Here is a 27,990-nt window from a genome sequence, read left to right as displayed (position 1 = left end):
TAGCCACATAAATTCGTTACGCGATCCATTTCAGTTCGGTGTGACACAGCTAACTGCACTCGGTCTTCCGCGTTTACGTTTCATTCTTTACGCAACTGTAAAAGCGTGCAAGTCGCGGGAACAACAACAAACACGATAAAAAGAACGATTCACTTACGTGTAAGGAAGAAACGCAGAAAGCGAGAATTTAACTGTCTATGGTTTTTCAGCGACATGGCCGACAGTAGGAACCTTTTACGGTCAGGCTTAATTTTTCGGTTTTATGAGCTTCATGAAAATCTGAACGAATTGTAAAGTACTTCTTATAGTTCCTGATTTAATATATAAGTAACATTTTATTCATATCTTCATATCATTTTGCAATAGAAATGAAGAATCATGACGAAGTCACGGAAACGTGAGATTTCTTGCTTCGCTCAACTTCTTTAAATTTCAGGACTACCGTTCAGATTTTCGGTAATGAGCATGGATTTTTCTTATCAATTAATATTGAGAAACTAGCTTACTACTTAGTAATCGAAATTAAAGATCTGCAAGAATTAAAACTTGCATTGGTTTCAGGTTAAGACCCCGAAAAGATGAACCCGCGATCAAGATCGTCGGGATTATTAAAAAATTGGGGCTGCGTTTTCAAAAAACCTTTGTTCTCGATCACTGTTATATCTTTCAGATTTCGATTACAATTTTTAGCGTTTTATACAATATTTCCTATTCTTTCATAACAACGGTAGATCTTGTACATAACAACCTGCGATTCCTCTTGTTTCAATGCAGCTCGCGTTATATCAATGTAACCCCTTGCCCTATGATCGATTTCTCGACTCTACTCGATAAAACAACTTTCCCCATAACAATTTACTAGAAAAACAAACGAATTGTACTTATTGCGTGTCTCTGCTTACCACAGACGTTAAACATTGGCAACAGTCAAGTACCACTTAACCCCTTGACCTAGAATATCGTGTCAGACTCTCGACGAAAATTTTCAATTGAATTTCAGAGATCTAAGTATCAGTAATTCTTTCTAAATATAAATTAAATATTACTTTTATATTATCTCCAGAATATCTCCAGAATTATCTCCAGGAGATTATCTTCAATCTCCAGAATAAACGTGGATACAGAATAAGCATTAAAATTTGTGTTCTTGGTAAATTATTAATGATAAAGTAGTTGTCGATCATACTTAAGAAACAAATCACAAGACAAGGGGTCAGCTTAAAAATGAACAAACGCCACTTAGACTGGCCGAATTCAATTCAAAATCTTCATCCCGAGTCGTTACTACGATGCAACGAATCCTAAACACTCTCCTAACCGCGAATGTGCTCGTAATCGTCGGCGAATGGGTTAACGAGAAAATTCTACGGTCAAAGTGTTAATGGCCCGTATTCCCAGCGGAGCGTTAAGATTCGCGAAAACATCGGTGGCGAGCTAGAAACTTGATTAACGACCGTCCGTCCGAGCCACGGAGCTTCGCGTGCGTTGTCCCGCCGGTGGCACCCTAATAATACACAGAGGCAGCGCGATTACTCGGTTTCCGGCGGTAACAAAAGCGGCAAGCAAAATGTTTCGCGAAGAGATCGCCGGGCGCGGTTGAAACGGCCGTTTCTCTCGCTGCGCGCCCGTGTATCACGAGAGTTCTCCTTGGATGTCGATCGCGAGGGTGTATAACGATGCTTGCCGCTAATAGCTGGGGGCCATGCGGCCAAGAGTCATCGGAATTATGTGCGAGCACGGAACGCCGCGGTGTACGTGTAACGTATGGGAACTGGGAAACAATACGGTAATGAATCCGCCCGATATTCGGCGGCGGATTGTTGCCTATTACTTCGACTGTTCCCGATTCGGCGGTACCGAAATTGAATGATAATTCGCAACCCTCTGTTCGGTGATTCATGTACCATGCGATTATTATTTCTGTTTGTTTCGCCTGTTTTTTAAATTCTGTGCTGCGTGGCGGGGAGTACGGTATTGAGTTTAAATTGAATTTCGGAATCTATGTGTTGTTTACTTTTTGGAATATGAAGGAATGTTTTTTAAGAAATGTCTATGACTCTGTTCGCTGGTTCATATGCTATGCAATTATTATTTTTGTCTGTTTTTTAAATTCTGTGCTGTGCGATGGGGCGTACGGTATTGGGTTTAAATTGAATTTGGGAATCTATGCGTTGTTTACTGTTTTGAACGTGAAGGATTGCTTTGTTTAAGAAATTATTGACTATAACTCTGTTCGCTGGTTCATATACTATGCAATTATTATTTTTGTCTGTTTTTTTAAACTCTGTGCTGTCTGATGGGGAGTATGGTATTGAGTTTAAATTGAATTTGGGAATCTATGCGTTGTTTACTGTTTTCGAATGTAAATTAAATATTGCTGTTTTTGATCGTTAAGCTCTATGGTAAATGTAGAGTGAATATGGAATTCTTTTTTAAGGAATTATTGAGTAGGGAGTGTTGAAGTTAAAGATTTATGTAAGTTGTGTCTGTTTTTGTGTTCACTTAATTGAGGAATTCGTTGGTTTGTAATATCCAGTGAGATTTCTTGTGACAGTTTCGTGTTGAATTTGGCGAGTTTGGAAAAGGGTGATTGATCCATACGGTGATCTATCTATAGATTACCTATAAATTATCTATAAAAGTATATACGTCATTATATACGTCACGCTGACTTTCACAGCATCAGCGCCGACATCCGATATATCGAGTAGCCAAGAGCGGAACAAATATCCATAATCACGCAGATATAATTTCCTAATATATATTTATCCGCACTTATTGGTGTAATGAACTTACAAAACTTCTATTACCCAACATTGATTCGAGCAAAATTAACGTATAACATCTACTGCGTGTGCTACTGTATAAATACCGCATATATCTTTAATTCATCGGGCAGCAGGGAGTAATCAAGAAACCGTAAGCGCTTTGAAATTTTTCTCTAATCGCTATTCTTCGACATAATAAAGTTTAAACATGTAGATGCGACGATAGCTCTCTCGATGAAATGAATAAATTCAAATGAAAAAAAAACCGGAGGAAAATAAGAAATAGAAAATGACGGTTAATGAAAGTGAATTTTAAAGTTTGCTTTAATCGGTGTTCTTCGATACAACGAATTTCGAATTAGTAAACCTCCCTCGACGAAAAGGATAGAAAATCAAAAGTCAAAAACAACGATTAACCAAACTAGTAAAAGTAAATTCCTAATTTCCTTCAATTACAAATATTTCAATACATGATTTAACCCTTTGAAGACGAATGTCGATACTTAGACAAGATCAAACTTTAATATTTGGCATACTCTGTCATAAACAAATGATTTAATTAGCGAAACAGCGAAAGATCAATATATAGTTTCTCTTTTTCTATTATTTAGGCATTCAACATTTGCCTTTATTTACTGCAGGTTTGGTATACTATAAAGAACATTCGTCCACAAAGGGTTCAATTAGTGAACCTCCCTCGACAAAAGGAATAGAAAATCAAAGATCAGAGACAACGATTTACACATTAAACGCCACGTAAAATTTTAAGCATTCTCCCGTAGTTTTTCTTCTGTAGCAAAAGAAAGCAGGAACAATTATTAAATATTTGGATTAGACTATTACCAACTTAATTACGTTATTAAGCATTTTCATATCACATCGGTTATCTTGTACGTCACGATTGTTCCAGTCATTCAGAAACGTCAATCACCATTGACTGACACGGTGCTTAACGTGTTAACCGAACCGATAAAAATAAATTCCAAATCTTCTCGAATTACATGTACTTCGATGCATAATTTAGATCGTTGAACCTTCGAATCGCATCGAATCGATGAAAGTGAATTAACGATCGTCCGACGATCATGATTGCAGACGCCTCGGGAGGATCGAGCAGCGTCGAGTCCTGGTAGTCAGAATAATCACACACCGACGCCGTCCCCGTCGCCGGTGGGTGATGCGCCAGTCGGCAGGGCACTTATGGAGGCTGCGCTGCAGCAGGCCACTTCCGGATCTCAGCCACCTCTGGTGGTGACACCGCCTGGATACTGGGTCGACGGTACCGATCACCGACACGCCCTGGACTCGGCCGGCCGGGCGTTACTTCCGGCGCAACCTGCATGGCAACCGAGGATAGACCAAGACGACACGGCCAAATGCTACAGGCGATTCTTCGTTGGCAGGGTACGTAATCTAAACCGATATCTCATGTCCCCCCTTCTTTTTCTCTCTTTTAAATTATCCATTTAATCCGTTGCCAACCTCTGCTGCGCGTAGATAATTTAGATTAATACATCATACTTACCTCCCCCCTTTCACCTAAAATATCTTTATTTCACCCCTCGAAAACCTGTATCAGATGTTATCTAGATTACCATCTCGGACTTTATTTATTTTCCTTAATGGCTTTATTTAGTCCTTTACGAACCTGTAATTGAGATTAATATCCGGACTATTTTTGTTTTCTTCCCCTGGAACGTATCTTTATCTAATCGTATACGATCCTATGTAGTACGTAGATAATTCAGGTTCGTGCTGTATACTTTAGTTTCCTCTTTCTCGATTTTTAAGGTGTCCCTGTTTAATCCCTCGCGATCCTTTGTCGAGGCAGACTCGATACTTAATTCTCGTAACGGTGGTTCACTGTAATTTTATTTTGTTCGTTGTTTAGTGTAATTTATACAGCGGTCGATGAACTTTATGGAGTTTAGTATTTGGAAAAGAAAGATTGAGCTCCTCTGGAATATCACAATGGCATTTACGCTGGAAGTTTCGAAATGCCGCGCTAACATTAGTTGGTTATGCATCAATCCGTCCTGAAAGAACGGTAGTTAGTGCCCCATGAAGAGATTGTTATCATTTCACGAGTCATTGCGGTTATTCCTGCGGTTAATCCCGTCCACGGAGTCGAGATGAAAGAATGCTTTATTAGTGACCAACGAAATGGTTCTTGTCCCTGCGGAGATCTCGTCACGGTATTGCCTTCGTGCGTGACTCCCACTGTAAACCGTCCCAACTAGCATTTCAATTAGTACCATCGAAATAATAGTAATTGGCTGTTGTTTCGAGACCTTGTTCTCCAGAAAATTCGAGGAAAGTTCGAGTGTAATTGCTTGAAGCGAATGACCGATTCAAAATTCCAGTTTACTCGTACCTTCAGTTTCATGCGAAAAATAAGCTTCCACGCAAGGATATCTGGGAAACTGTATTAAATTTAACTAGCAAAATGAACGGGAAAGCATCGTTACTTGGTGTTTTATTTAAGCAACTGTTGAATCTCGTCAGGAAGTAGAAATATTCGAAGGAAAATGGAAAAGATGGACGAGCGAATAAACTGCGTGAAACGCGAACGTCAAACGTAGCGCTGACTGACGCGCAATTATGGCGTCGGTAACTCCAATGCGGGCAGCCTTTTAATCCTTCGCGAACCATATTGTGGAATAATGCTTTTTTTTAAAGCAAATATATTTAGTTTAAAACTCAAGGCGAAATGATAGAATGCTCTGTGCGTCGCACACGTGTAATCAACCATCTTCTCTAATTATTTATCTAAAATTCGCGGAGATGAAAATTGATCGTTATCATAATCTTCGTCGCACCATATCGTTGTCTTTGCTTTCAGCCTAAATTCAATTGTGTTCATTTGTTTTTAAGAAAAGTAATTGACGATGAAATTACTTTTACTTGTTGAATACGATTTGAATAATAGTGTAACTGTTAATCAAACTTTTGTTGAACGCATAATTGTTCCGATGTTTCTTTTGATTACATTGTTTGACGTTATTGTAATCGCAGGTCGTCATCGCAACTATTATTACTGACAAAATAGTTTACCCATGTCCCTGCTTATCTGATTCGTTAGCAACAATGTGCTCGAGCCGGAGATCCCTGTGATAGTGTAATCAAGAGCATCACATATTAAATTCCAATGTTAATTCGACCGTATCTATGGACTTAATTGCCGTTTATTGCTACCATGTTGCTCGTAATTGCAACCGAGTGTTGATAAATTTGGAAATCCTTGACAACAGCGCCGACACGGAGAGAAACTTTAATTAATCATTCTACCTTGAAACTGTGCGAGCATACCTTTAACAAAGGAATTGATTGCTTCTTACAAAGTACGATCCATGTATCTTTTGTTAATTAGCGTATTGTACGGTAATTATTCCGCGCTGATGCATGAATAAAAACGTCATCCACGTTTACCCTTGAAGACTGTCGTAGCTGAAGTTTCACCCCACACGAATTCTGCTTCGTTATTGTCGAAGAACTATAACAAACAGCAATGCTAATTTTTTAAGTATTTCGACATTCGTTAGACGAATTGCAATCGCACAAATAATCAACTATTAGCACATTGAATGCCGTGGAGGTCACCGGCGACCCCCAACCAAATCGAATTACTACAGTTCACTCGATTAAACGATGGTTATTTGAAAATATTTCTATATTTCAAATAATGCTATCTAATTTCGTGACATTCAACTAGATGAACGTGCGACAATAATAATGCAATTCAATCAAATGATTTAATATTACATTTCTTTCATTTTGTGCATTTTACTGTGTGAAATCGTGCGGCATTCGACGTGTTAAGAAATATTTTAACCTTCCCAACCTTTAGTTACACTAATTTCAAATACAAGTGGCGAAGACTTTAAACTAAATTCAATGAGTATAAATATTCCTTAGCTCCTGTAAATTCAAACATACTGAACTGCCAATTATTTAATTCTTTCTTAAAATCATCCTCTCAGAATTTTCACAGAATACCCAAAAACATTCCATGAACAGAGAAAAACCTCCCAACATTCATTTAAACAATATACCACTCAAACACCTAAAAACCATCAAGGAACACCCTCAGAACACAGGAAACTTACAAATATCCCCATACAACCGAGTTTCAAAGTTTCTTTCTGTAATACATCATTAATACCTTAAGCGCCACGTCAGTCACCGATGACTGACGCTTCAATGGCTAGAAAACAATCGTGACATACAAGACAACCGATGCGAAATGAAACTGTCTAACAACGCAATTAAATTGATAATAGTGTAACGAAAACATTCTAACCCCAAACAAATAACAATTGTTCCTTATCTTCGCCACAAAAGAAAACCTCTACCGAACCATAGAACAAGGGGCTACCACGAAAACCACCGAAAGAGTCAAACTGACCGATCTCCGAATATTTATTCCACAACCGTCCGAACGACAAGAGCACCCTCAAATTTCTATATCCGCAATATTTACCGTTAGAACAATCAAAATTCTCCCTCCAGTACGTCGTTACCGTACAAAGCACTTCCATCGATCATAACCGAGGAACAAATCACCGGTGAAATCATCGAAACGCCGGAATGAAAGCGAAAAAAGGACCAACAAAGTCTAGACGCCTATTCTGGTCGGACTGACCCGGTACACCCGCGCAAGGGTTAAAGAACTCAATTTACTCTGCAATCGCCGTGTAGATGTAGCGTGGTTCGCCGGAGTAGTACTAGGTGTACATGTGCCTACTCGGCGGCGTGGATGTGCGCACAGAATCGCGAATGCACCGGCGACGTCGGAGGGAGGGTTGGGCAGGATGGAAAAGGAGAGGCGGAGGAGGCGAGCGCAGGGAAAGGAAAAGAGCACTTCGGGCGTGGGAGTGGGAACGTTCTCATAGTCTACGTCTACAAGGAATGCCTATATAAGCAGGGACTCTCCTCTCCTCTTCGACATCCCTGATTTCCAACCTGAGCCGCCTTTAAGGTGCCCCCGCTTTTCTTCCGGTTGCCCTCTTCCTCATCAGTCCCCCGCGCCGTGCCCCCCGGCCCGCCTCGCCCTCGTTTCTACAGATACTAACTTCGACCTGCGCACGGTCAGGGATCCCCTTTTTAACACGTCAACTGCCACGGTGGTCACCGGTGACCGGAGCTTCAAAATTGCTTAACACGTGCCGCGTACCGCATGTGGTACACGTCGATGTAAGAAAATATTTTTAACCCTTCGCGGACGAAGATTGTTGAAAGCATACAAAACCTTTTACAAATTCTGCTAAATTAAGCACTGAATTCTTAAATAGAGAATAAGGAAACTGTGTACTGATTTCTTGCTGTTCGAATTATTTGCTCGCAACTGGGTATTCCAAACATGGAAGTTCGATCTCAGCAAAATGCCGACATTCGTCCGCAAGGGGATAATGGATATATACGGTCGGTTACAAAGCTTATTATTTTATTGAGAAACTCAATACAGTTCATAAGCGAAATATAACCACAGTAAGAAAACTGATGTCGAATGAAAATACTTAGTAACACTAACAACTAGATGTAACACGTGTACTACCGAGTCATTAATGATTTCTAATACCGTTCGCCTTCGTTACGAAAGAATATGTATCGTTATATAAAACGTTCGAAATTCTCGTGGTAGTCAACGTGTTAGCGCCTTCGCGATTTCATCTCCCTTTTATTTTCGCCACTCGTAGGATCCTCTTTCCTCGTCTTTTCCCCCGCGCCTTTTATCGGGACATCGCGGACTGGTCCGCTCCACAATATCGTCTCTATCCTTTTACACTCGCGGACTCGGAAGATCCTCGTGATCTCCTATTTTAGCCTGTTAACCCTGGAATTTAGTTTGAAACGTCGTTTTGCGCGACGAAGTCGAACAATGGAGCGCATACTCTAACGCGGGCCACACGCAGGTACAAGTTCGAAAGTCCTCGGATCGTTTTTGGAACTTTTCATGGACTGTAAAGGCTTTGAGAAGTCTTTCTATTGTGATATATATAGATTGTGATATATTCATTCTTTATAGATGTTGTTTAGGAATAAATAGTTCAGCGTGTTCAATGGTTTTCGGATAGAGTGGTTGAAAAGGAAATAATGCTTGCTTTCTGTTATGATGATAATTTAACCCTTTCATTGGACGCAAAATTGTAAACTGAAAAATTCAGTATAAAATGTTGGATCAGGTAGCAAATGAAACATAGAAATAAAACAACTGTGCCCCATAATTTTTGCAAGATGTTTCTTTATGTTGCAAATAATATTGTTAATATTTCGTCAGAAAACAATGAGTGCTTGTAATGAAAAGTATTGTCGAGTGCAAAGGGTTAATGTATAGTGGCACTCAATTCCAGAAACGATGTGGTTAAGTACCTTCGAACGCTATTGTATAATTTAGTCTAACGAGAAGCTAAATCGAAAAACTACATGTTTATCTGAAGAAGTGAGGAGTTCATCGTTGAAAGAATTAGTATAATTTTGATTTTAAGGTGTGCATACTCGTCGAACGCAGTTGGTTGGTTAATATCCTTGGTTTGATACACGAAATGCTGTCCAATGGGATAAGTTTCACCGTGACACATCCGAACACGCTAATTTACTGAATGTTCTAGATAAATCCTAAAGATTCTTGGGAAATAGAGGAAGTATTCTTTTCGCGAGCCTCGTGATTGTGACTGGTTCGTAGCCCGTGTAAACGACGGAGTCGTTACGAACGATTAGATTATGGATCTTTATGAGTTCTTGGTTTCCTTTGTGGTCGAATGCGGACTACAACGAATTCGAGAGTTGGCGAGGCCGAGGTTGAACATGGATGACTCAGTTATTTAACCATTTATGATTTAGTTGTATTCTTTTCGCAATTATTAAGAAGATAAGAGGTGTTTCTTCGAGACTTTACTAGAGAAATTGATTTAATAGGCAAATTAGATTGTAAATCAATTGAAGTCTTAGAATTCTTGATTTGCAAAGGGTTGAACGGTTGATTGTAGAAAGTGTGTATTGCCAATTGATTTGAGATATTTATTGGCTTAGCAAATTGATTACATGGTTATTTATCAAGGGTTGATTCTTTGAAATAAAATCTTTTCGTTTGGAGTTTGCTTTTCGACGAAATCAAGATTGAAATTTCGCAAAGTGCATTTGGCTGTCTTGATTGAGTAGGAGTGGTATGCTTGATATCAAATTGTTCTGCACAAATGAAATAAGTCAAAAGGGCGGAATGGCAGTTCTACAGTTTGAAAATTTGGCAAGCATCCCTGCATTTGGCTAGCTGCCTGCAGAACATGTCCAAACTCGATTACCCTCGGAAACCGAGCCGCATGTGGAATGAATTTTATTCTACATATTTTCATTATCTTTGCGTGTAGAATAACCGTTTACCAAGCCCGTTACTTGTATTTAATTAAAAGCTAACTGCACATTTGTTCAATGAAAGTTCACGCTTAATATTCTCGAAAACGAGTTCCCAAATAAACGAACTGCATTGTACAAATTCCACTTATGTTTGTTTTAAAGACTTACATCTTGTATTTACCGAAAATTTCTCTCTACTAGTTAAAAGAAAGAACTAAGCTACATGTTCATTGCAAAATTATATAACATTGAAGCTTTCGATCGTTTTAACAATAATCACAAGGTGACAAACAGAAAGAAGTTGCTATAGCAATTGAGAAAGATTTGTATAGAATTATTTCCATATTTACCTAAAACTTCTCATTAATTAGAAAAAAGAACTAATGTTCATCGCAAAATTATATAATATTGAGTATCTAAAATATTGGAATCTTCTATTTGTTTCGAGCAGCAAATACTAGACAAACAAAAAGAAGTCTCAATAACAATTGAGAAAGATTTATATAGAATTATATCTACATTTACCTAAAACTTCTCATTAATTAGAAAAAAGAACTAATATTCATTGCAAAATTATATAATATCGAGTATTTAAAATATTGGAATCTTCCGTTTGTTTAACTAATAATCAAAGCTGACGAACAGAGAGAAATCGAAAACAATCGGCGAAGCATTCGACCGCAAAATTGGAGCTGTTCCCGCGAGCGTAAACGAACGATTCTTTCGAATCGAATGAAAACGCGGCTTTCGACGTGTTCCCCGGTCTTCGCGTTCTTTCAAAGTGAATCAGTCGAAGTTTACGTAAAATTAATGAATAAACGCGAGGGCGAACTTCTGCGGCTATTAAAAAATTCACAAAGTTCCGAGGTCGGAATCCACGGTTGAGCTACTTCGTGCTTTTGAGCATCCGAAGGTGCATTCCTTCCTGTTCGCCCGGCGCAGATTAACTATTTCCATTTACCTGTTTAAGCGAACACGTTACACGTAACTTTCAAATGAATTCACCGCGACACCGCCGCAACGGTGCGGACGCATTAAGACTTTAATTGAAAACTAAATGTTCCTTCCGATTCACCCCCAAACGCAAATTACAGTTCGAATATGAAAGAAGAAGAGTTTACCTCCAGCTCCGACGGATTATAAACGATTACACACAAATTACATTCGAACTCGATTCTACGTATCATCGAAATTTCGAAATAAATTTCATTTCGAAAAAGATAAGAGGAGTTTACCTCCGTTCCGACGAATTATACCCAATGAAACGCAAATCACATTCGAACCTGATTCTACCATTGAAATTTCGAAATAAATTCATCAATTACAGCCGATTTTAATTGAATTCGAAATTTACTTTTAGCTTATCTCGGACCGCGAACGAGTCATCCAATTAAACAGTAATTTTATTCCGATGCTCCCCGCCGTCATACGCCATAAAATTTTCTATGATCTTGATCGAACGCTGGAACCGAAATTAATAAGGAACGTTCTCATTTAAATTGATTAGCTTGCGAAATTCTGGCTGCGGATACATTTTTATACATTGATCTGTTGTCAGTTTATCGTCGTATTGAATTGATACTTGAAAAGAATTTATGTTTTATGAACTAATACTACCTACTATTGTTACTGTCAAAATTCGCACGTCGCGATTATCATTAATGCGGAAATAACACTCGAGATGTGGGTAGATGATGCGCCGCAACGAGAATGGATAGAGCAGTGTTTTCTTGTAATTAGTATACGAAACGGTGCTTCGCGATGCTCGGTATTCCGGGTCTGTTTCTCTTCCGGTTTTGCCGCATTTTTCTTCTACAATTTAATGCGTACGCACTTCCTCTTTCCATTCCAACTGTTCGTCCACCCGGTGCTCCGTTTTCAACGCACAACTGACTTAATAGTTTCCCAGTCGTTTCATTAACGAAAATACATTTCATATTAGAGAATATTGGGTCGTCTCAACGTTACTTGTTATACTTCCTTTGTTTCGATCAATTAACACATTGTACGCCGGCTAAATTTCGGCTACTATATACTTTTAATTAATCAAACCGATTTAGCAACTTTACTTTCGATTTGTGTTATATATATCTAAAATGTTACATTAGTGTAGGACTAGCAATTAAACGATAGACTAAAAATCCGAATAGGATGAAAAATAAACGAAACGTTTTTGCCATGTCTCGAACCTCTTTTTACAAATCATAGAACACGAAGAGTATTTTGAACGTTAAAAGCTATTCATCTGAATTTTTAAACATAAGACAAAATTTCTTTAAAGAGACGATTTACTTAAGACTAGAACTACCGACCAGTAAAATTGATTGTTCTGCATTTTATAATAAAACTTATAAAAATATATTTATTGAGCTTTCAATTTCCTTATATTCTAGTTTGTATTTATCAATAAATCAGTTTCTTGGATAATTTCTCTGAAGATCCTTTGTGCCTCATAATTGCGAAAGCAGAGACTCAAAATCGGTCATTTTGACTCACTTGGTAGTTCTAGTGTTAACGTGCGGATGGCAATTTTCACTAAGGTCAACTTATATCACTATACATAGAAAAACTTGGATATCCTATTGTTATGTAATATATTTTAAATAAATAATCAATTTGAAATTTTCCATTTTTTTCAATGCTGTGGTAATTGGCGAAGTCGCATAGCTAAGTGTCTTTATATAAGAACGAGATTTCTCGTTACCGGTGTGCAATGTGTTAACGGGAAACGGTGAATTTACAATGAAGACGCATCAAGCGCGCCGACAGCCGACCCCTCCCCCTTTATTTTAATTGACAGTAGATCTCGCATCCCGAGAATGTGATTCTAAATGGAAATTCTCTTTTCGTATATTTTCGACTTATTTTTTCCGCGCGGCACTTTACCGCCGGCGAAACGACTCCGCGCGCATTTAAATGGATCCCCGCGAGTGACTCGCCGATCCAGGATCTAACAGTAGATCGAAGAATCGCCGTAAATATGTCAGCGGTGCGCGATAACGTCGTTTACTCGAGCGTAACTCCATGCGAGATACCGCAAAAACGGCCGCGATGTGGAAGAAAAGCTGGTTATATAACTGGACGAATGTGGTTTTCATGAGTTTTTAGTTGTGAACGAATTAGCAATAGAGGCGCACGACAAAAACCGGCGGAAGAGTTGCGCGATGGAAAGAACTGGGACGAAGGAGAAGAGGGGAAGAAAAAAAAGACCGAAGCGGAATCGAGATAATTAAGAAACTTTTGCGATACGCTTTTCTCTTTAAATTACGATTCGACCGATGAGCAGATAAAAGATATTTTACCGGCGGATGCTTAATACCGCGTGAACTTCGAGAGATTAGAAAATATGTTTTCCCTCGTAAAAATCCGAGGTTTACGAGGCTGCTTTAAATTTTCATTCTAAAAGAAAATATGAAAATTCCATTTACGGCACGGCCCGCGCGCGCGCGCGCGTTCCGAAGGAGTTAATCTCGGCTGCATTTTGCGAAATGTGTTCGCCGCTTTCAGACTTTTAACGAGGGCATTTTCACGTTTAAACGGAATCCTCGTGTACGTTTGTGCATTTTGAAACATCGAGGGAATTGCTGAATTCGTTTCTCTGCGGCGATGATACCAACGAGTTCGATGGCGGTATAAATTCTATTTTTGTGTGTTCTTTTTGTTTTTGAATGAGGATCGATTTATATAGAAAACGAGAAATATTGAATTACTGAAAAGTTTCCGTTTTGTACTGTGTTAACTTCGTGTCACTCGCGATGCTTGTGAATTGGCGATTAAATATGACACGTGCTGTTATTCTTAACGAATTCGATGGATATAGAAACTTTTTTATGTGTATTTAGTTTTCATTTTCAAATAAAATACCGTCAGAGAAAGAGTAGCTGCAATTAAATGCTACAACGAATACCGATTAATGTTGTAAAAGAAGATCAAAGTATAAAATAGAAGATTTCTATTTGTGTTATTTATAAATTGAAGGTTTAAAAGATTTAGAAGGTTTCCTTCTGCCACTGCAATTTTAACGAATTCGATAAAGTTACACACTTTTTTATTTATATTTATCTTCTATTTTCAAACGAGAAAAAAGATCGCTAGTATAGATACTACAACAAATACCACTCTGTTGTTAAAGAAGATCAAAATATAAAATAAAAAATCTCATTCTACACCACTTCTCTCATGTCACACGTGTTATTTTTTATTTACAAATTGAATGTTTAAAAATAACACACCCTCCGCCACTGCAATTTTAACAAATCCAATAAAGTCACCCATTTTTTATCTACATTTATTTCCAACGTTCAAACGAGAAATTCGTTGCAGTTAGAGGACGAGAATTGCAAATATAAATACTGCAACAAATATCACTGAATGTTGTTAAGGAAGATCAAAGTAAAAAGAAACTTGTACGCTGTGCGACTTTTTCCCACGTGTCACGCGAGTTGTTTATATTTCGGTGAACCAAAAATACCGCAGAAATACGTCCCCGGACGTATCCTGGTGCAGTCTTGCCGCTGTCCGGCATAAACTCCGGAGCTTAAGAACTTTTCCCCACTTTACCTCTGTTACTTCCTTCGCTCCCTTTCTCTGTATGCAGTGCATTACATAGAGCAATGGGTTCAAGAGTTGGCGTCTGGCGCGCATGAAAAAGAATTCGCAGCGAATATGCGGGGAATACACCGGGCATCGCGCTGCTATCTCCTCTCCCCGTGTATATTTTCAAATGTGGAACGCCTCGGGTGGAAACTTTAAATTTCAAATAATTCCCTCCGCGGGAACACCTTGTAACGTTAAATTGTATCCTTCGAATACTCTCGTCGACCGTTGTGCAATTTATTCGTCACTTTCGTTACGAAAATTAATAATAATAATTCAAACTCGTATCTTCGAATCTACGAATGAACATTTTAAGATTCGGAGCTTTCACTTTTAATACGCTTACGAATTGATTATTAATAATTTTCTAGAGTCAATGGAATTCTATTTTGATCTAGGATCAACAATAAATCAGTTTTTCATTTCGACTTAGAGAAAACAGATAATATTTATTATTTAGAAAGTTCGATTTGATAGATCGCTAGTTCGAAGGAAAATTTAAAAAATTCAAAGCGAGAATAGTTATGAAAATTATAGCAACAAAGTTTCGGTTTTCTCGTGTGTTCGGTATGGTATCCAAGTGAAACTGTTTAGTTTTCGAATCATTTCAGATAGGTACCTTCGAAGTAAGAATAATCACTTGAGATTCACGGGTATAACATTTTCATTCTTTCCTCGGCATTAGATAATACTTTTCGAAGCGTTTTATAATCCTCGAGGCTGTTTTCACTGTTCGACATGGACAGTTGAGCGATTAAACAACACACGCCGAACATTTTTTCACTTCGCCGTTGCCCCTTTGCGTCGGATACCATTAGAGTCGCTAATTGCCAGTTACGGGCAACACTTTTCTGCAAGTACTATATTTTTCCTGTTGATACGTCACCGCGTAGATTCGCGAGCTCATCGCCTCTGCGTACGCGCACGCATCCTGTTCTGATTGCGGGCGTAAACAATGCGCTCTAGGTGCAACGCTTTCTTGAGCCGTGAATCGGGTCTAGAAACTTGAGATAGAGTCGTGCGTGCTGGTCATCTTGACGTCAATTAACGCACTAGACCGTCGTTTCTCTGTTAACGATCATTATTACGAGGTTATCAAACGTACAGAGCGTTAAATAATAGTACGACCGATGAAAGTGTGATATTCCTTTGAATCGAGACGACTCATTTTGAAAGTTCGAACGAATCATTGAGAGATATTAATTACTCTTTAATATACAAGAACAAAAGTTTCTAATAAACGCCTCAACACTTTACAATGGCTACGAATTATTTTTGTTGGAGGAGTTTCCTGGAGTAACTGTTTCACTTCAACAATTATTAAAATGCTAAAGGATTTAGAGGGTAATAAATTCAACAGTGATACACATTTTTTTAATTGTTTTATAATACTAAAAATATATAAAGCTATAGACGTCGTTTGCATCTACAAGTACAAGTATTAATATTTCATCAGAAAATAACGTTTGAAAATAATGTTTGCAACGAAAAATATCTAGCGCAAAGGGTTAACAAACGTGCATCGAAACATTTCGTCTCGAGTCTCCGTTCGCCTAGCCGGTTGCTCTCTGAAATCGTTTCTACTGTACCACTGTGCCACGAGTACATTCCATTTCCACCGTGCACCGGCGTCCAAGGTTTTTAATCCTAAAAACGACAAAGTCCGCCGCGACGTCGCGTTTCGCGTGGACCGGGATCGCGCGGACTCGTTGACCGCCCTCGATCGTAAAAGGCCCGCTGCATTTCATCCAGCTTCGTTTCAACTGGACGCGTGTGTGAGTGTGTGTTTTTTTTTCTGTTCTTGCAGGAGCACGTGAACCTGGTAGGAAGGGACGGAGAGAACGGCCCGGTCCTCGTCTCGGTGAAGGCCGAGACGGTCGCCGGACAGGAGCACTGGCGAGTCCTGTTGCGACTGCGGGCTGGCTCGACCCACGAATTAGTGCCGGCCGCGAACCTCAGCCCGAATCCGTCGCCGGCAAAAATGGTCAAGGTGACGTATCCTTCATCGTTACGCGACTGCACGCTCGAGCAATCGATCGAGCTTTCGCTCCACGCTAGATTTACGGGGCGAGTCAATTGGATTTTATATTGAATTTCTTCACTGGTCGAACGCGATCGGCATTGAAATGGAAACAAATGACGTTTAGCGTTACCTTGCTAAACGTCACTGCTTTAGGTCGCATTGTTCCTAAGCACGTTTTCAAATGAGCATCGTTTGTGAATTATAGTAATTTGGTTGTGGGTCACCGGTGACCACGGCATTCAACGTGTCGATAGAGCAGAACGTAATTTGACTGATAGTGAATTTTGTGAACAGTAGTTGATAAATGTCTACGTCGACTTTGATGCAATTATTCCGGTACCGTTAGTTGCTGGAAACCTGGCACTCGTGACGTCATAGGGCGGAGACAGTCGCTTCGAGAAACCCAATTGCGAGTCGGGGAACGGCCCTTCGCGCGACCCGATTGGTGAGCGTGAGCGCCTCAGCCAATCAGGCGCGCGCCTTCGAGTCTGACCACTTAGACGAGAGCGCCAGGTTCGCTGCAATGGACGGCACTGTCTATGGACGATATCTTTTCACTTTTGCTACGAACGTGACAGTGCAAGGAGACACGGATAGTTTGACAAACAAGGATGTGTGTAATGGGAAGTGAAAGAGACTTCAAAGCGACGCCGTGTGTGTTAAATATAAACATGCAATAGGAATCAGTCTCATAAATGTCGATCTTTCTCTCTCAAACGTAGAGTCAGTGACTTGTTGAGATTGTTGTGATTAAAATAAGTCCAAACACAATGTAGGTCGGACTAATTTTACCGAGTTAATGTAATGAACAAAATGAAAGATCCATTTCCTTAACACGTTCACTGCCATGAGAATTTTAGGCATTCTATACAATATTCCTTATTCTTTTATAACAATGACAATGTATGATTTCATTTGTACTTTCAATTTATTTTGCTTTATATCACGATACATTTCAAATACAACCAATATTGTACCAAACTGACAATCTCTTGCTGAGTATATTCGTGACTGGCAGTGAATGGGTTAAAATCGATCAAACTGGTCCGATCTACGTCGTGTTTGGACTTATTTTAATCGCAAGAATCTCGACAAGTTAATGGCACCGCGTTTGAGAAAGTAAGATCGAAATGAATGAAACTGATATTTCCTTCGCTGCGTGTTTATATTTCACGCGTGCGGCATCGCTTTGAAGTCCCGCGTCTTGACCCTCGATGCTCGGCGGACTGTGCCTGTCTCGCTTCTTCCCATTATTCTCATCCTCCGACTTCGTCGAACTGCGTTTCGTCGCATTTTGCTGTTTCCCTCAGTTCGAAGGAGACGTGACGAGATATCGTCTGTGGACAGTACCTCAATTATCTCTTTTTAAACATTTAACTCTTTGCACTCGATAGGTGACTCTCAACACTTGATTCGATACAGCAGAACTATCAAGTTGAACATTTAGTATTTTGAATTAACCCTTTGCACTCGAAGCTTTTTCTCACTGACATTACCAGCAACTAGATGTAATTTTAATGCAAAAAGCATATTAACATATAAATAAATGATACAGGCACGAAAAGAAAAGTCACAGATGTATTTTACTGCCTTTTATCGATTATAAATATTATATATTCAATGACAAAATTTTACAGTTTGTAATGACAAATTTTAAATGGCTCTGCTCTGGAGCCCTCGAGTGCAAAGTGTTAAACATTGTATTGCTATGTGAAATATTTAAATAAAACAGCTTTGTTGCTTAACTTATCTGTGAATTATCGTTAAATCAGTTTCAAATAGTATCGTCTATATCTCGTCGGAAAATATTGAATATTTCCAGTGAAAATTTATCGAGTGCAAAGGGTTAACTTCCGAAATCCGAATTAACAAATATGAATGTTTCTAGGAGTAGTAGAATAAACTATACAATACCCGTAAATCTAGTGTTAAACATTATTATGTAAACATATCGATTTTAATTGATGCAATTACGCGAATATATATATATATGTCTTTCTTTCTCATTAACGATACAATAGTGTTATTTAACCATTAAATAGTACTATTTAAACCGTAAGCTTCCTTTTCCTTCGTCTAATCGTGTTGAGCGATCGTAATTGAAAGGTATCAGAACAACTTGTTGCGAGAACTCGATTCATACCATTCTTCTAATTGTCCTTAATTCGTCGTCGTAAAATAGTTACTCGCGTCTGTTCGTAGTTTCACATCAGTCACGCATTTACGCTCATTTATCAGTACACGATGAATTTGAATTTCTGATTTCTTCTTTCGCAATTATTAAAAATGTACAGACGCTCTGAGAAATCGCTTAAAAACCTGATTCAGTAATACCTACACTGAAATATAAGCCTAACAATTAAAATCATAATAAATACAAGGTTATCAATTTTACAAAGAAATTTGAAAAAATCAGTTTAACACGTTGAGTGCCGCACGATTTTGCCGAGAAAAATATACAAAATGAAAATAATCCAATATCAAATTATGTAATTGAAATGCGTTATTTTTATTGCAGGTTTATCTTGAATGTCACTACATTAAGTAGTATTACTAGTAATAAAGAAAGGCTTCCAAGTAATCATCGTTTAATTGAAAGAATTATAATAATTCGATTAGGTTGAGGTCACCGGTGACCCCATGGCATCCAACGTGTTAAGCGCTTGGTAATTCCAGTGTTAATTTCTGAAACAAGTTTCCGTGTTTTCAATAACAAACGAAGAAATCAGGAACGCGTCATTTCGACCCATCTGTTACGATGATTCCAATGTTAACAGACAGCCGAATATATACATAAAACTCTACGCGCGATTTCTTATAATCTCCGAACAGCAGAAATTCCATTGTAGTTTAAAATGAGCCTGCGTCCGCGCGCCGTTTCGCACCCGCCTTCGGAGGGCTAAAAGAATCTGCTTTACATGACTCATTGTCAGTCCCTGAATGCAGTCTGGTTGCACAATGCAATGTTGTTCGCGATCCAGCGTGAAACCGTCGCGAAAGAGATACACAGATATCAGTTTCAGCCGCTGATGGAGCGAACCGCGTTTGTGAAAAGGGAGACTCTCTTTTCCGAACCGTACGCACGCCCGTCATTTTTACCTACTGATAATTCCCGCTCGCAACGTGACTCAGTGTTCCCCTTTTATTTTCGCAGGCGATCAACGAATCCCTGAACGTGAGCACGCTGATGCCGGTCGTCTGTTCCGGTGCCGGCACGCTGATAGCACGATACGACGAGCACGCCCTCGTCTCGAGGTTTAAATTCGGCGTTCTTCATCAACGCGCCGGACAAGTGACCGAGGAACAACTGTTCGGGAACAGGCAGATCACGCCCGCCTTCCAGGAGTTCCTCGACTTGCTGGGTCAAAACATCGATCTGAAGGACCACAAAGGGTAGGTAACCGGAACTCTCCGCGACCACTGCGGTGGCTGATATCGCTGCTGAACAGGGTACATCCGGGAAAGATGGCCCAGTTTTCACTTTTAACGATAGAATTACCGATCGCTGAAACTGGCTTTTAACAATTTCGCCGTGAAAAGCGTAAGCGTGTTTATTAAGGTTTCAGTTTAGCTGTATTTCAGTTTTGCTGTTATTATCGGAAATAAGTCGTATTGACCTATTCGGTGATTCTAGTGTTATGGAACTGTTGCAGCATAAATGTCATTGATATTTATTTGTTTGTTTGACGGGATGAACTTTACTGCAGAAAAGGAAGAGATGTAAATAAAATAGATAATATTCAATAGATAATAGAATAATAAGCGAAACAGAATATAACAAAGAAGGAAGATATTTATGATAATGATTTAGGACACCACTAAAGGTAATTGGAAGTATAGACATTTAATGAGCCATTCAATGGGAATCGCCCTATGCAGGACGTTTCTCTATGGTAGATGCAAAATATTTCCATTTTGGCTACTTAGAAAATTGTATTAATGGTACTTTGAACCTTCAGCTGCATATTTTTATATAACGAATGTAACTCTTTACACTCGAAAGGTGACTTAGTCACCTATAAAATATAAAATTTGATATTGAATATTGAACTGTATATAATACATCAGTCTGTGAAATATTGGGTTAAAAAAACTTCCTCAATTTACTTGCGATTTCTCTTTGAGTTAATTTCAAAAAATATCGTCTGCGTCTAGTCAGAAAGTATGAAATATTTCTTATACTTCCGAGTGCAAAGGGTTAAATTGTTAATAAGTAAATACCGAAGATCCAAAAAAAAAGGTTAAGCTCTTGATTTCTCACTTTGAGGTTCACGTCGACGTTGGTTCATTCAATTACAGCTTAATACCCTATTCATTTATTCAAGAATATTTAGAGTCATTGCAATGTTACCTTTAAATGGTACAATTGTACAAATAAATATAGAAAATATTGTTAAAACAGGTAGAGGTCGCAATAAAATAGGACTGCTAAGGGGTAATGCAAGTTTAGATCTCCGAGCACCCGGTTGAAACTAATTAAGTTATTATCTATTATACAGTGGTTGCTACAGGTGACGTATTTCATGTTGCAGATATCGTGGCGGTTTAGACACTCGACACGGACAAACCGGCGACTCCGCGGTCTATGAGGTATTCCGAGGGCGAGAAGTCCTCTTCCATGTTGCCTCGCTGCTACCGTACAGTCCAGGGGATTCTCAACAATTACAGCGCAAAAGACACATCGGCAATGACATCGTTGCGATAATATTCCAAGAAGAGGCAACACCTTTCAGCCCAGATATGATTGCCAGTCACTTCTTACACGCATTCATCGTGGTGCAAGTCGTCGACCCCTGCACTTCCAATACGAGGTATATTCTTAGATGCCTATGTACACCGTTCGCGTACCGTGCCACCGTGAAATCCGAATGTATCAGTTACGAAATCGTGGTTCCCAACTTTAAACAAATATCCGCTTAAAATACTTTGCGAAACGAATGCGCGGGATAGTCGGATCCCCATTTTCTATCGACGGATCTTACAGGTCTTACGGAATTCGAAATTTTGCTACGACTAGCATAGTGAAATGTGCAACCCTTTGGGTACAGGTTTATTTGAAAATTTTTTCCCACTTGGAGCACATTTAATTTTGGCAAGTAAAAGCAGATTTTATGCAAGAATTCATTTATTTCGTATTATTCATTGTATATATCCCTACATAATATTGAAATAACTTTAGTTAGTATTACAAGATACTCTTAAAGCAAGTAAACTCTGGTTATAATAAATAGCAAATTATTAATAATTTTCATCTAATTTTTCACGAGGAGATTCACTGTCACTGCTTGATCAGCATCTTGAAGAGAATAAATTGATAATAGAAGATTTGTTTGCTTTGATCCGTGGATAATGAACAACATTTATTGTTGTCTAATTGGTGTAAAAATCTTCATCACGAGTCTCACTCATGGTTGTACGTTAAGGGGTTAAATATCAAGTTTTACTCGAGTGTAAAGGGTTAATAAGATCTTTGTCTGTTTTTGAGTGAAATAGAATTTTGAATGAAGTAAGAAAGCTTTTATAACATTTGAATTTCTGTGAAATAGAGTATGAGAATTTATATTTGCATAAACGTTCGTAGTTTAGTCGTTAGTTACTATGTCTTTCAGCTCGTTTACCGTCAAATGTCCAATTTTCTAGGAAATTTCTTCTTTTCCTTTAAATTGCTGTAGAATTATGAATGTATCTGAAATACTTTTAACCGTTTGTTTACGTATTCTAAACGCAGGTACAAGGTGAGTGTGACTGCGCGAAATGACGTTCCATGGTTCGGTCCGGCGCTACCAACGCCGGCGGTGTTTTTGCGTGGAGTCGAATTCAAGGAATTCCTTTTGACGAAGTTGGTGAACGCTGAAAACGCGGCGTATAAAGCCGAGAAGTTCTCAAAACTCGAGGTAACAGTCCCACGATATTGCATTAACGCTCGCGCGGTTATTCCTATTCCAAACACGCTTCATTAGCAATGAAAACGATTTCCGAAACGTACCAAATGGCGAAATTGTAATTAAATAGTTCCAACGAGATATTCGAACTTTCGTTTACATAAATTTCGAAAAAACTGCATTAATTCGCGACTGAAAGCAAATATTAACCTCTTGCGCTGGAAAGACGTGCTGCGCACGTCGAGACGTTTCTGTTCCAAAATGGTCAACGATGTCTTACACATTGATCATCTTATTGCATTACGCATATTAGATCGTTTCGAAATACATCACTCTATACAAAATGATTAACAAACGAAATTAATGTCCACATCTGCGTAAAATAGGTAAAAACAAAATTCATTCGAGACTTTGTCAAATCTCTGATTTCCAGCGCGAGTGTTTAATAGTCCTTAGAACACGCCAACCAAACAGCAGCGTACAGAAATATATTCAACGTACATGCACGCAAGAAAAACAAAATCCAAATTACTAAACAAGCAGCAATAATTTGGTATTTTTCAAACACACGGAATTTACCTTACACTTGTCCCCGACATTTCAACATCCTCGGATGATAACGCTAACAAACTGAATTTTAAATAAACAGCTAAGAACGAGGTCAGCGCTTTTGGAGTCGCTGACGGAGGAGCTGCAAGCGAAGACCGCAGAATTTCTTGGCGGAGCGATTGGATTGGGTGGCACCGGGTTAGGATTCGGCAGCAATTGTCCAGTGAGCCCAACGGCGAGCGATACGTCAGGGTCAGGGAGCGGCGGGAGCGGTTCTAGGTTCATCGATACGGTCAGAAAAGCGCTGATATCACGTGTCAGGAATGCATCGACGGAGAGCGTGCCGCAACAGTTATCAAAGAAGGGTCAGTCCGAGCCCAGCCCGCCGAGTAATCGGCAATCGACCACGAAGATTAGCGGGAAACGTTCGGTGGAACCGTCGAGTCCCTTGGGCTCCCCGGATTTGACCCTTCGAAGAGACTCGGAACGCGGAAGCCCTAGTTTAGGAAGTCAGGACAGTAGCTTGTCCAACACAGACAATCAAGATAGCAGTTTAGCTACCCTGCAGCAGGACGAGGTGGATCGCAGGGAATCCACGGTGTCGGTTTGCGTCAACAATGACGCAACGATCGCGGATAAAGCTCCCGTACAGTCCGTGCAGAGATTGACCCACGAGAACCTGCGGAAACAGGAGAGGTCGGAGAAGACCGAGACCACGCAACGCGTTATTTCCGAGAGTGACGACAGTTCGTTGAACAGCGAACTGGAACTCGATCAGGCTGTATATCCGGACAGCGATACCGGCCTTGAATCGATGAGCTCCGCGGAGACCCACGACACCGCGCGATGCACCACCAAAGACGGTGTCTTGGAGAATGAGAACCTGAGGATGGAAGTTACTAGGCTGAAGTGCGACAAGTTGGACCTACTTAGGCAGAATGTGGTAAGGACGGATCGGTTGGGTGTAAGATAGTAAAGGAGGTTGAACAGTTTCTATTAAATCCGTTTCCAATCTGGGAGTTGGAAATTTTTAATAAAATATTAATGTTCTTATCGTAATGTCTACGAATAAATAAACTTCTTATCGTAACGTAACAGTACAAATTCAGTGAAGTAATGTTTATTTTGTAATAGAGGTATTATTTAAGAGGTGTCTGTGTTATTGTGTCTATTAGAAGATAGGGAGGCGGGGAAAAAAGTTTTTTATGGAGGCGTAATAGCATAAAGGTTGGAAACTGCTGGATTAAATGGAGAAGAGTATTTAAACTTGTCAACCTTCTATGATGATTTGTATTACTTTGCGATTAACGAGTTACGTGTAACTTGTATGTTCCAGACTTGTCAACGTGACATAAAACGTCTACGCGAGAAAGAGCTTCAGTTGCAGTCGGACCTGGCGGCCGCCTCAAAGGAAATATTGCGATTACGAGCGATGTTGAAAGAATGTTCAACGAGTATTCCATTGGACAACAATAACCAACAAACGTCTACCGTTTAAATGTTATTTTAACGTGTGTTTAGTACACCTATTATTGGCGAGTAACTTGCTGTTACTATTATTAGATTTTATGAATTAGTTAGGGCGCAGTAGTTGAGAACTTTGTGCACACACTTAATTTCTCGGAATTGCTTCTATTAAAGGAAACTTTCCGGAACGGCTTTTCTGAAAGTGTGAAAATTCGCAATCGAAATGCTTTACGTTTGGTCCTTAATTTGTAAGATTGATCTTCATTAGATAGAAGTTGGTACAAAAGCAGGATGCCAGGGGGAGGAGGTATTGTCTGTGAATGGCATTTAGAGATGAAACAAAAGTGAGTCTGCGATATATAATTATAGCGACGCGTCTTTCGAGATATTTGCAGCGGAGCTAATTGTTACTTGTAGTATAATACTTGTTTGAATTTTAACCATATTATTTATCAATTAATTTATTAATACAGATAAGTTAACCTCTAATAGTCAATATAATTACAAGTATATATGGTCACGCAATCACGTATTTACGTGAATGTAGATAGAAAAATTCAAAGAAATAGATGCATCTTGTCATTATAATATTAGAAACGCTAGTATCAAACAAGTAAAATGGCCTTTAGACTTAGCATTTCCGAAACTAAGTGTAAACACATAGAATCGAGTATAATACATTTTATCTGTAATTAAATGTTCATAAATGCTACATGTACGTATACATATATTCCCTATATGTATACTTATACGTAGTATTTTTATATATGATGTAATATATGCAGTCGTCGTGTTGTTACACCACGAGGAATCTGCATATTGTCCCATAAAACAGTATAAAGCGTGTGATACGTGTATCAACTTAATAATGTCAACTAATTATGGGCTCTAGAAATGTGTTTTATCGATATATTTCTGACGTCTCATGTTGAAACACGGATATGTATCGTTAGTTACAGTATTTATTGTGGTAAATTTACCAAAACCATTACTAGTTTCTTTTTAGTATTAGTCCGCAACAATTCTAGGAGATACGAATGCCTCGTTAATTAATCTTCCGGTATCATTAGCCAACCTAGACTAAGATTAGGTTTTCTAACTATTCGGACAGTTACAATGATTTAGCTGCACCAAATTGTTTAAGGGCACACAGCGTATTAATGTGTCAGTAGCGTTACGAATGGGATACGTATTATCGTTCGCTATTCACAACTACGCAAACGCAAACTAAATGTAATTCATCTGCTTAGTGATGCACTTTTTATTTTCATTAACTTTCACTGATGGTATTAGTATGATTTATGATTATTATTATTAATATTATTATTATCATTATTATTATTATTATTATTATTAATATTATTATTAGTAATCACGTTGTCCTTTATAGATATTTTTTTTTTCTTTGTAAATAATCGACTATCTTTGTGTACAGAAAGATGGAGAGTGTTAAAAGAACGAAAAGATAGAGGGACATGAAAGTTCACTCATATATAATACCAAAGTTTATCATAGTAAAATCTACGTCTCTTAGTTTTCTACATTCCTTTTCATACAATATTCGCCTCTGAAATTTACGTATAAGATAGCATATACTTTTCCTTGATCGAAGGTTTTGTTTTTTCTACAAGTACAATTCTTCTGAATTTCAATAAAAACTGTTTGTACGCCTTTACAAATATTTTGCAGATATATCACGATTGTCACTGCCTATACAATGTCATTTTCAAATGTAACGCATTTCTCCATTGTACATGAAAAAAAAGAAAGAAAGAAAGAAAGAAAGAAAACAGAAAATTTGGTTTTCCGATGTAACGTGAACTTTTCGATTTCTCACATTACTTTCGTTATCGGAAAGCCATTCACCTTGTGAATTGGGGTTACAAAGAAACACGTGGTACAGGAAAATCTTGTGTAAAATTAATCGTGAAAATAATGCTGCTAAACGAAACCCAACGGTAACAATTTACTTTTAGACTTCCTTTAAACAATGATCTTTGTAACGCCGGCTAAAATCATTAAGTAAATAATGGCTCTAAGAAGAAAAGGATTACAGGAATTGGTAACTGGTCGTAAAAACGTTCAACAACAACACCACTTTTAATTATTCTGAAAATAAATACGCGATATATTTTATACGGTTTACGATCTTCATGTCTTCGCGATGCTATTTTAGACTGACTGCTTTTGGTTCTACGACTTTTATAAAACGAGATCGGGATTACGACGTTTTTTTACGCGAAAAGAATCGAAGATACGATACTCACTATGCGTGCGATACAAAAGAATTCGTAAAATATTTTTCAAGAATATTTCGTAAACGACTAAAGGTGTCAAGACCTCAATCGAAAACTGGAATTAGAAAACTAAAACAATTTGCTATCATAAACCGAAGGGATGGAAATTCTAATCTCTAATGTATATAAATTGTTGAATTAACGAATTGCAGAACTGGAGCATCGAAAATCCTCAAAATGTATAACCGCCGTTCATCGTTTTGAACCAACGACGTCGCACAGTGAAATGTGAAGAATGACTATTCAAAAGAGATACGCACAGTTGTAATCGTATTCATGTTTCAATGCAGAGAATTTCGATATTTTAAGAAACGAACGTCTTGATATAACGTCACCCTTGAGCACATGGGTATCCAAACGAACTTCCATTACCGTGAACTGTGTATTTAGTATTTATGGAAAATTCTGAATTGAAGAGAGTTTAATTTTACATATATATGTACGATGCAAGTTGCGTTTAATTAATTGACTCGTTTGATAGGGAGTCTCTTTGTCTAAAATCTAGGAGAAAGGCTAAGTTTACCATTATCTAGTGTGATTTCTATGCTGGCCTTGCAAAATCAAAGAAAGATTATCTATATTACAAAGAGATATGTGTTATTATATTATGAGAGAGTGAGAGATAGAAAAAATATAATATTACTGCTATAAATACATATATATATATATATATAAATACATAAATATATTTTGTATTTAATATTAATCGCCCAAATTTATCAAAGAATTGCGAATACTATTACTCTCTGACATAGTGACACGAAAGTATATATTTCTTATGACTGGTGTAAGTATTCGCATTCTATTTTTTTCTTTTCTATGCACGACTGTCAACTTGAAAATCAGTGGTAATGACGTTCGCCAATAAATAAAATGGTTTAAACCAGTTACTCGTATTTATTGCCACGTAACGTATCCTTCCCCTTTAACGTATACCTCGGTATATAACATAAAATACAGACCCTTATTTACTATAGAATTTCCATAAATATTTACCAAACTTTTTATTTTCGATAAAATAAACAATCGTTTTTACTGTGTTTACAAATGAAATGATA

At 38.4% G+C, this 27,990-nt stretch overlaps 1 protein-coding gene across 13 annotated transcripts in view; it reads left to right on the top strand.

Annotated features, from left to right (window-relative positions):
* The window catches only part of LOC116425156 (Rap GTPase activating protein 1), a 256,513-nt gene extending 228,695 nt beyond the window's left edge, over window positions 1-27,818 (top strand). For all 13 annotated transcript variants that reach the window (XM_031972475.2, XM_031972483.2, XM_031972502.2 and 10 more), the window contains 7 exons: window positions 3,864-4,172; window positions 16,522-16,704; window positions 19,892-20,130; window positions 21,270-21,548; window positions 22,466-22,631; window positions 23,269-24,111; window positions 24,505-27,818. In XM_031972475.2, coding sequence (XP_031828335.1) covers window positions 3,864-4,172; window positions 16,522-16,704; window positions 19,892-20,130; window positions 21,270-21,548; window positions 22,466-22,631; window positions 23,269-24,111; window positions 24,505-24,666 — 2,181 coding nt within the window. In that variant the 3' untranslated portion in view covers window positions 24,667-27,818. The remainder of the gene's footprint in view (window positions 1-3,863; window positions 4,173-16,521; window positions 16,705-19,891; window positions 20,131-21,269; window positions 21,549-22,465; window positions 22,632-23,268; window positions 24,112-24,504) is intronic.
* The last annotated feature ends 172 nt before the right edge of the window (window positions 27,819-27,990 follow it).

Source organism: Nomia melanderi, chromosome 5 (genome assembly GCF_051020985.1).
Source record: "Nomia melanderi isolate GNS246 chromosome 5, iyNomMela1, whole genome shotgun sequence".
In the NCBI taxonomy this organism is placed as follows: domain Eukaryota; kingdom Metazoa; phylum Arthropoda; class Insecta; order Hymenoptera; family Halictidae; genus Nomia; species Nomia melanderi.
The sequence above is the reverse complement of the archived record's forward strand: the minus strand, read 5'-3'. Positions and strand labels throughout refer to the sequence as shown.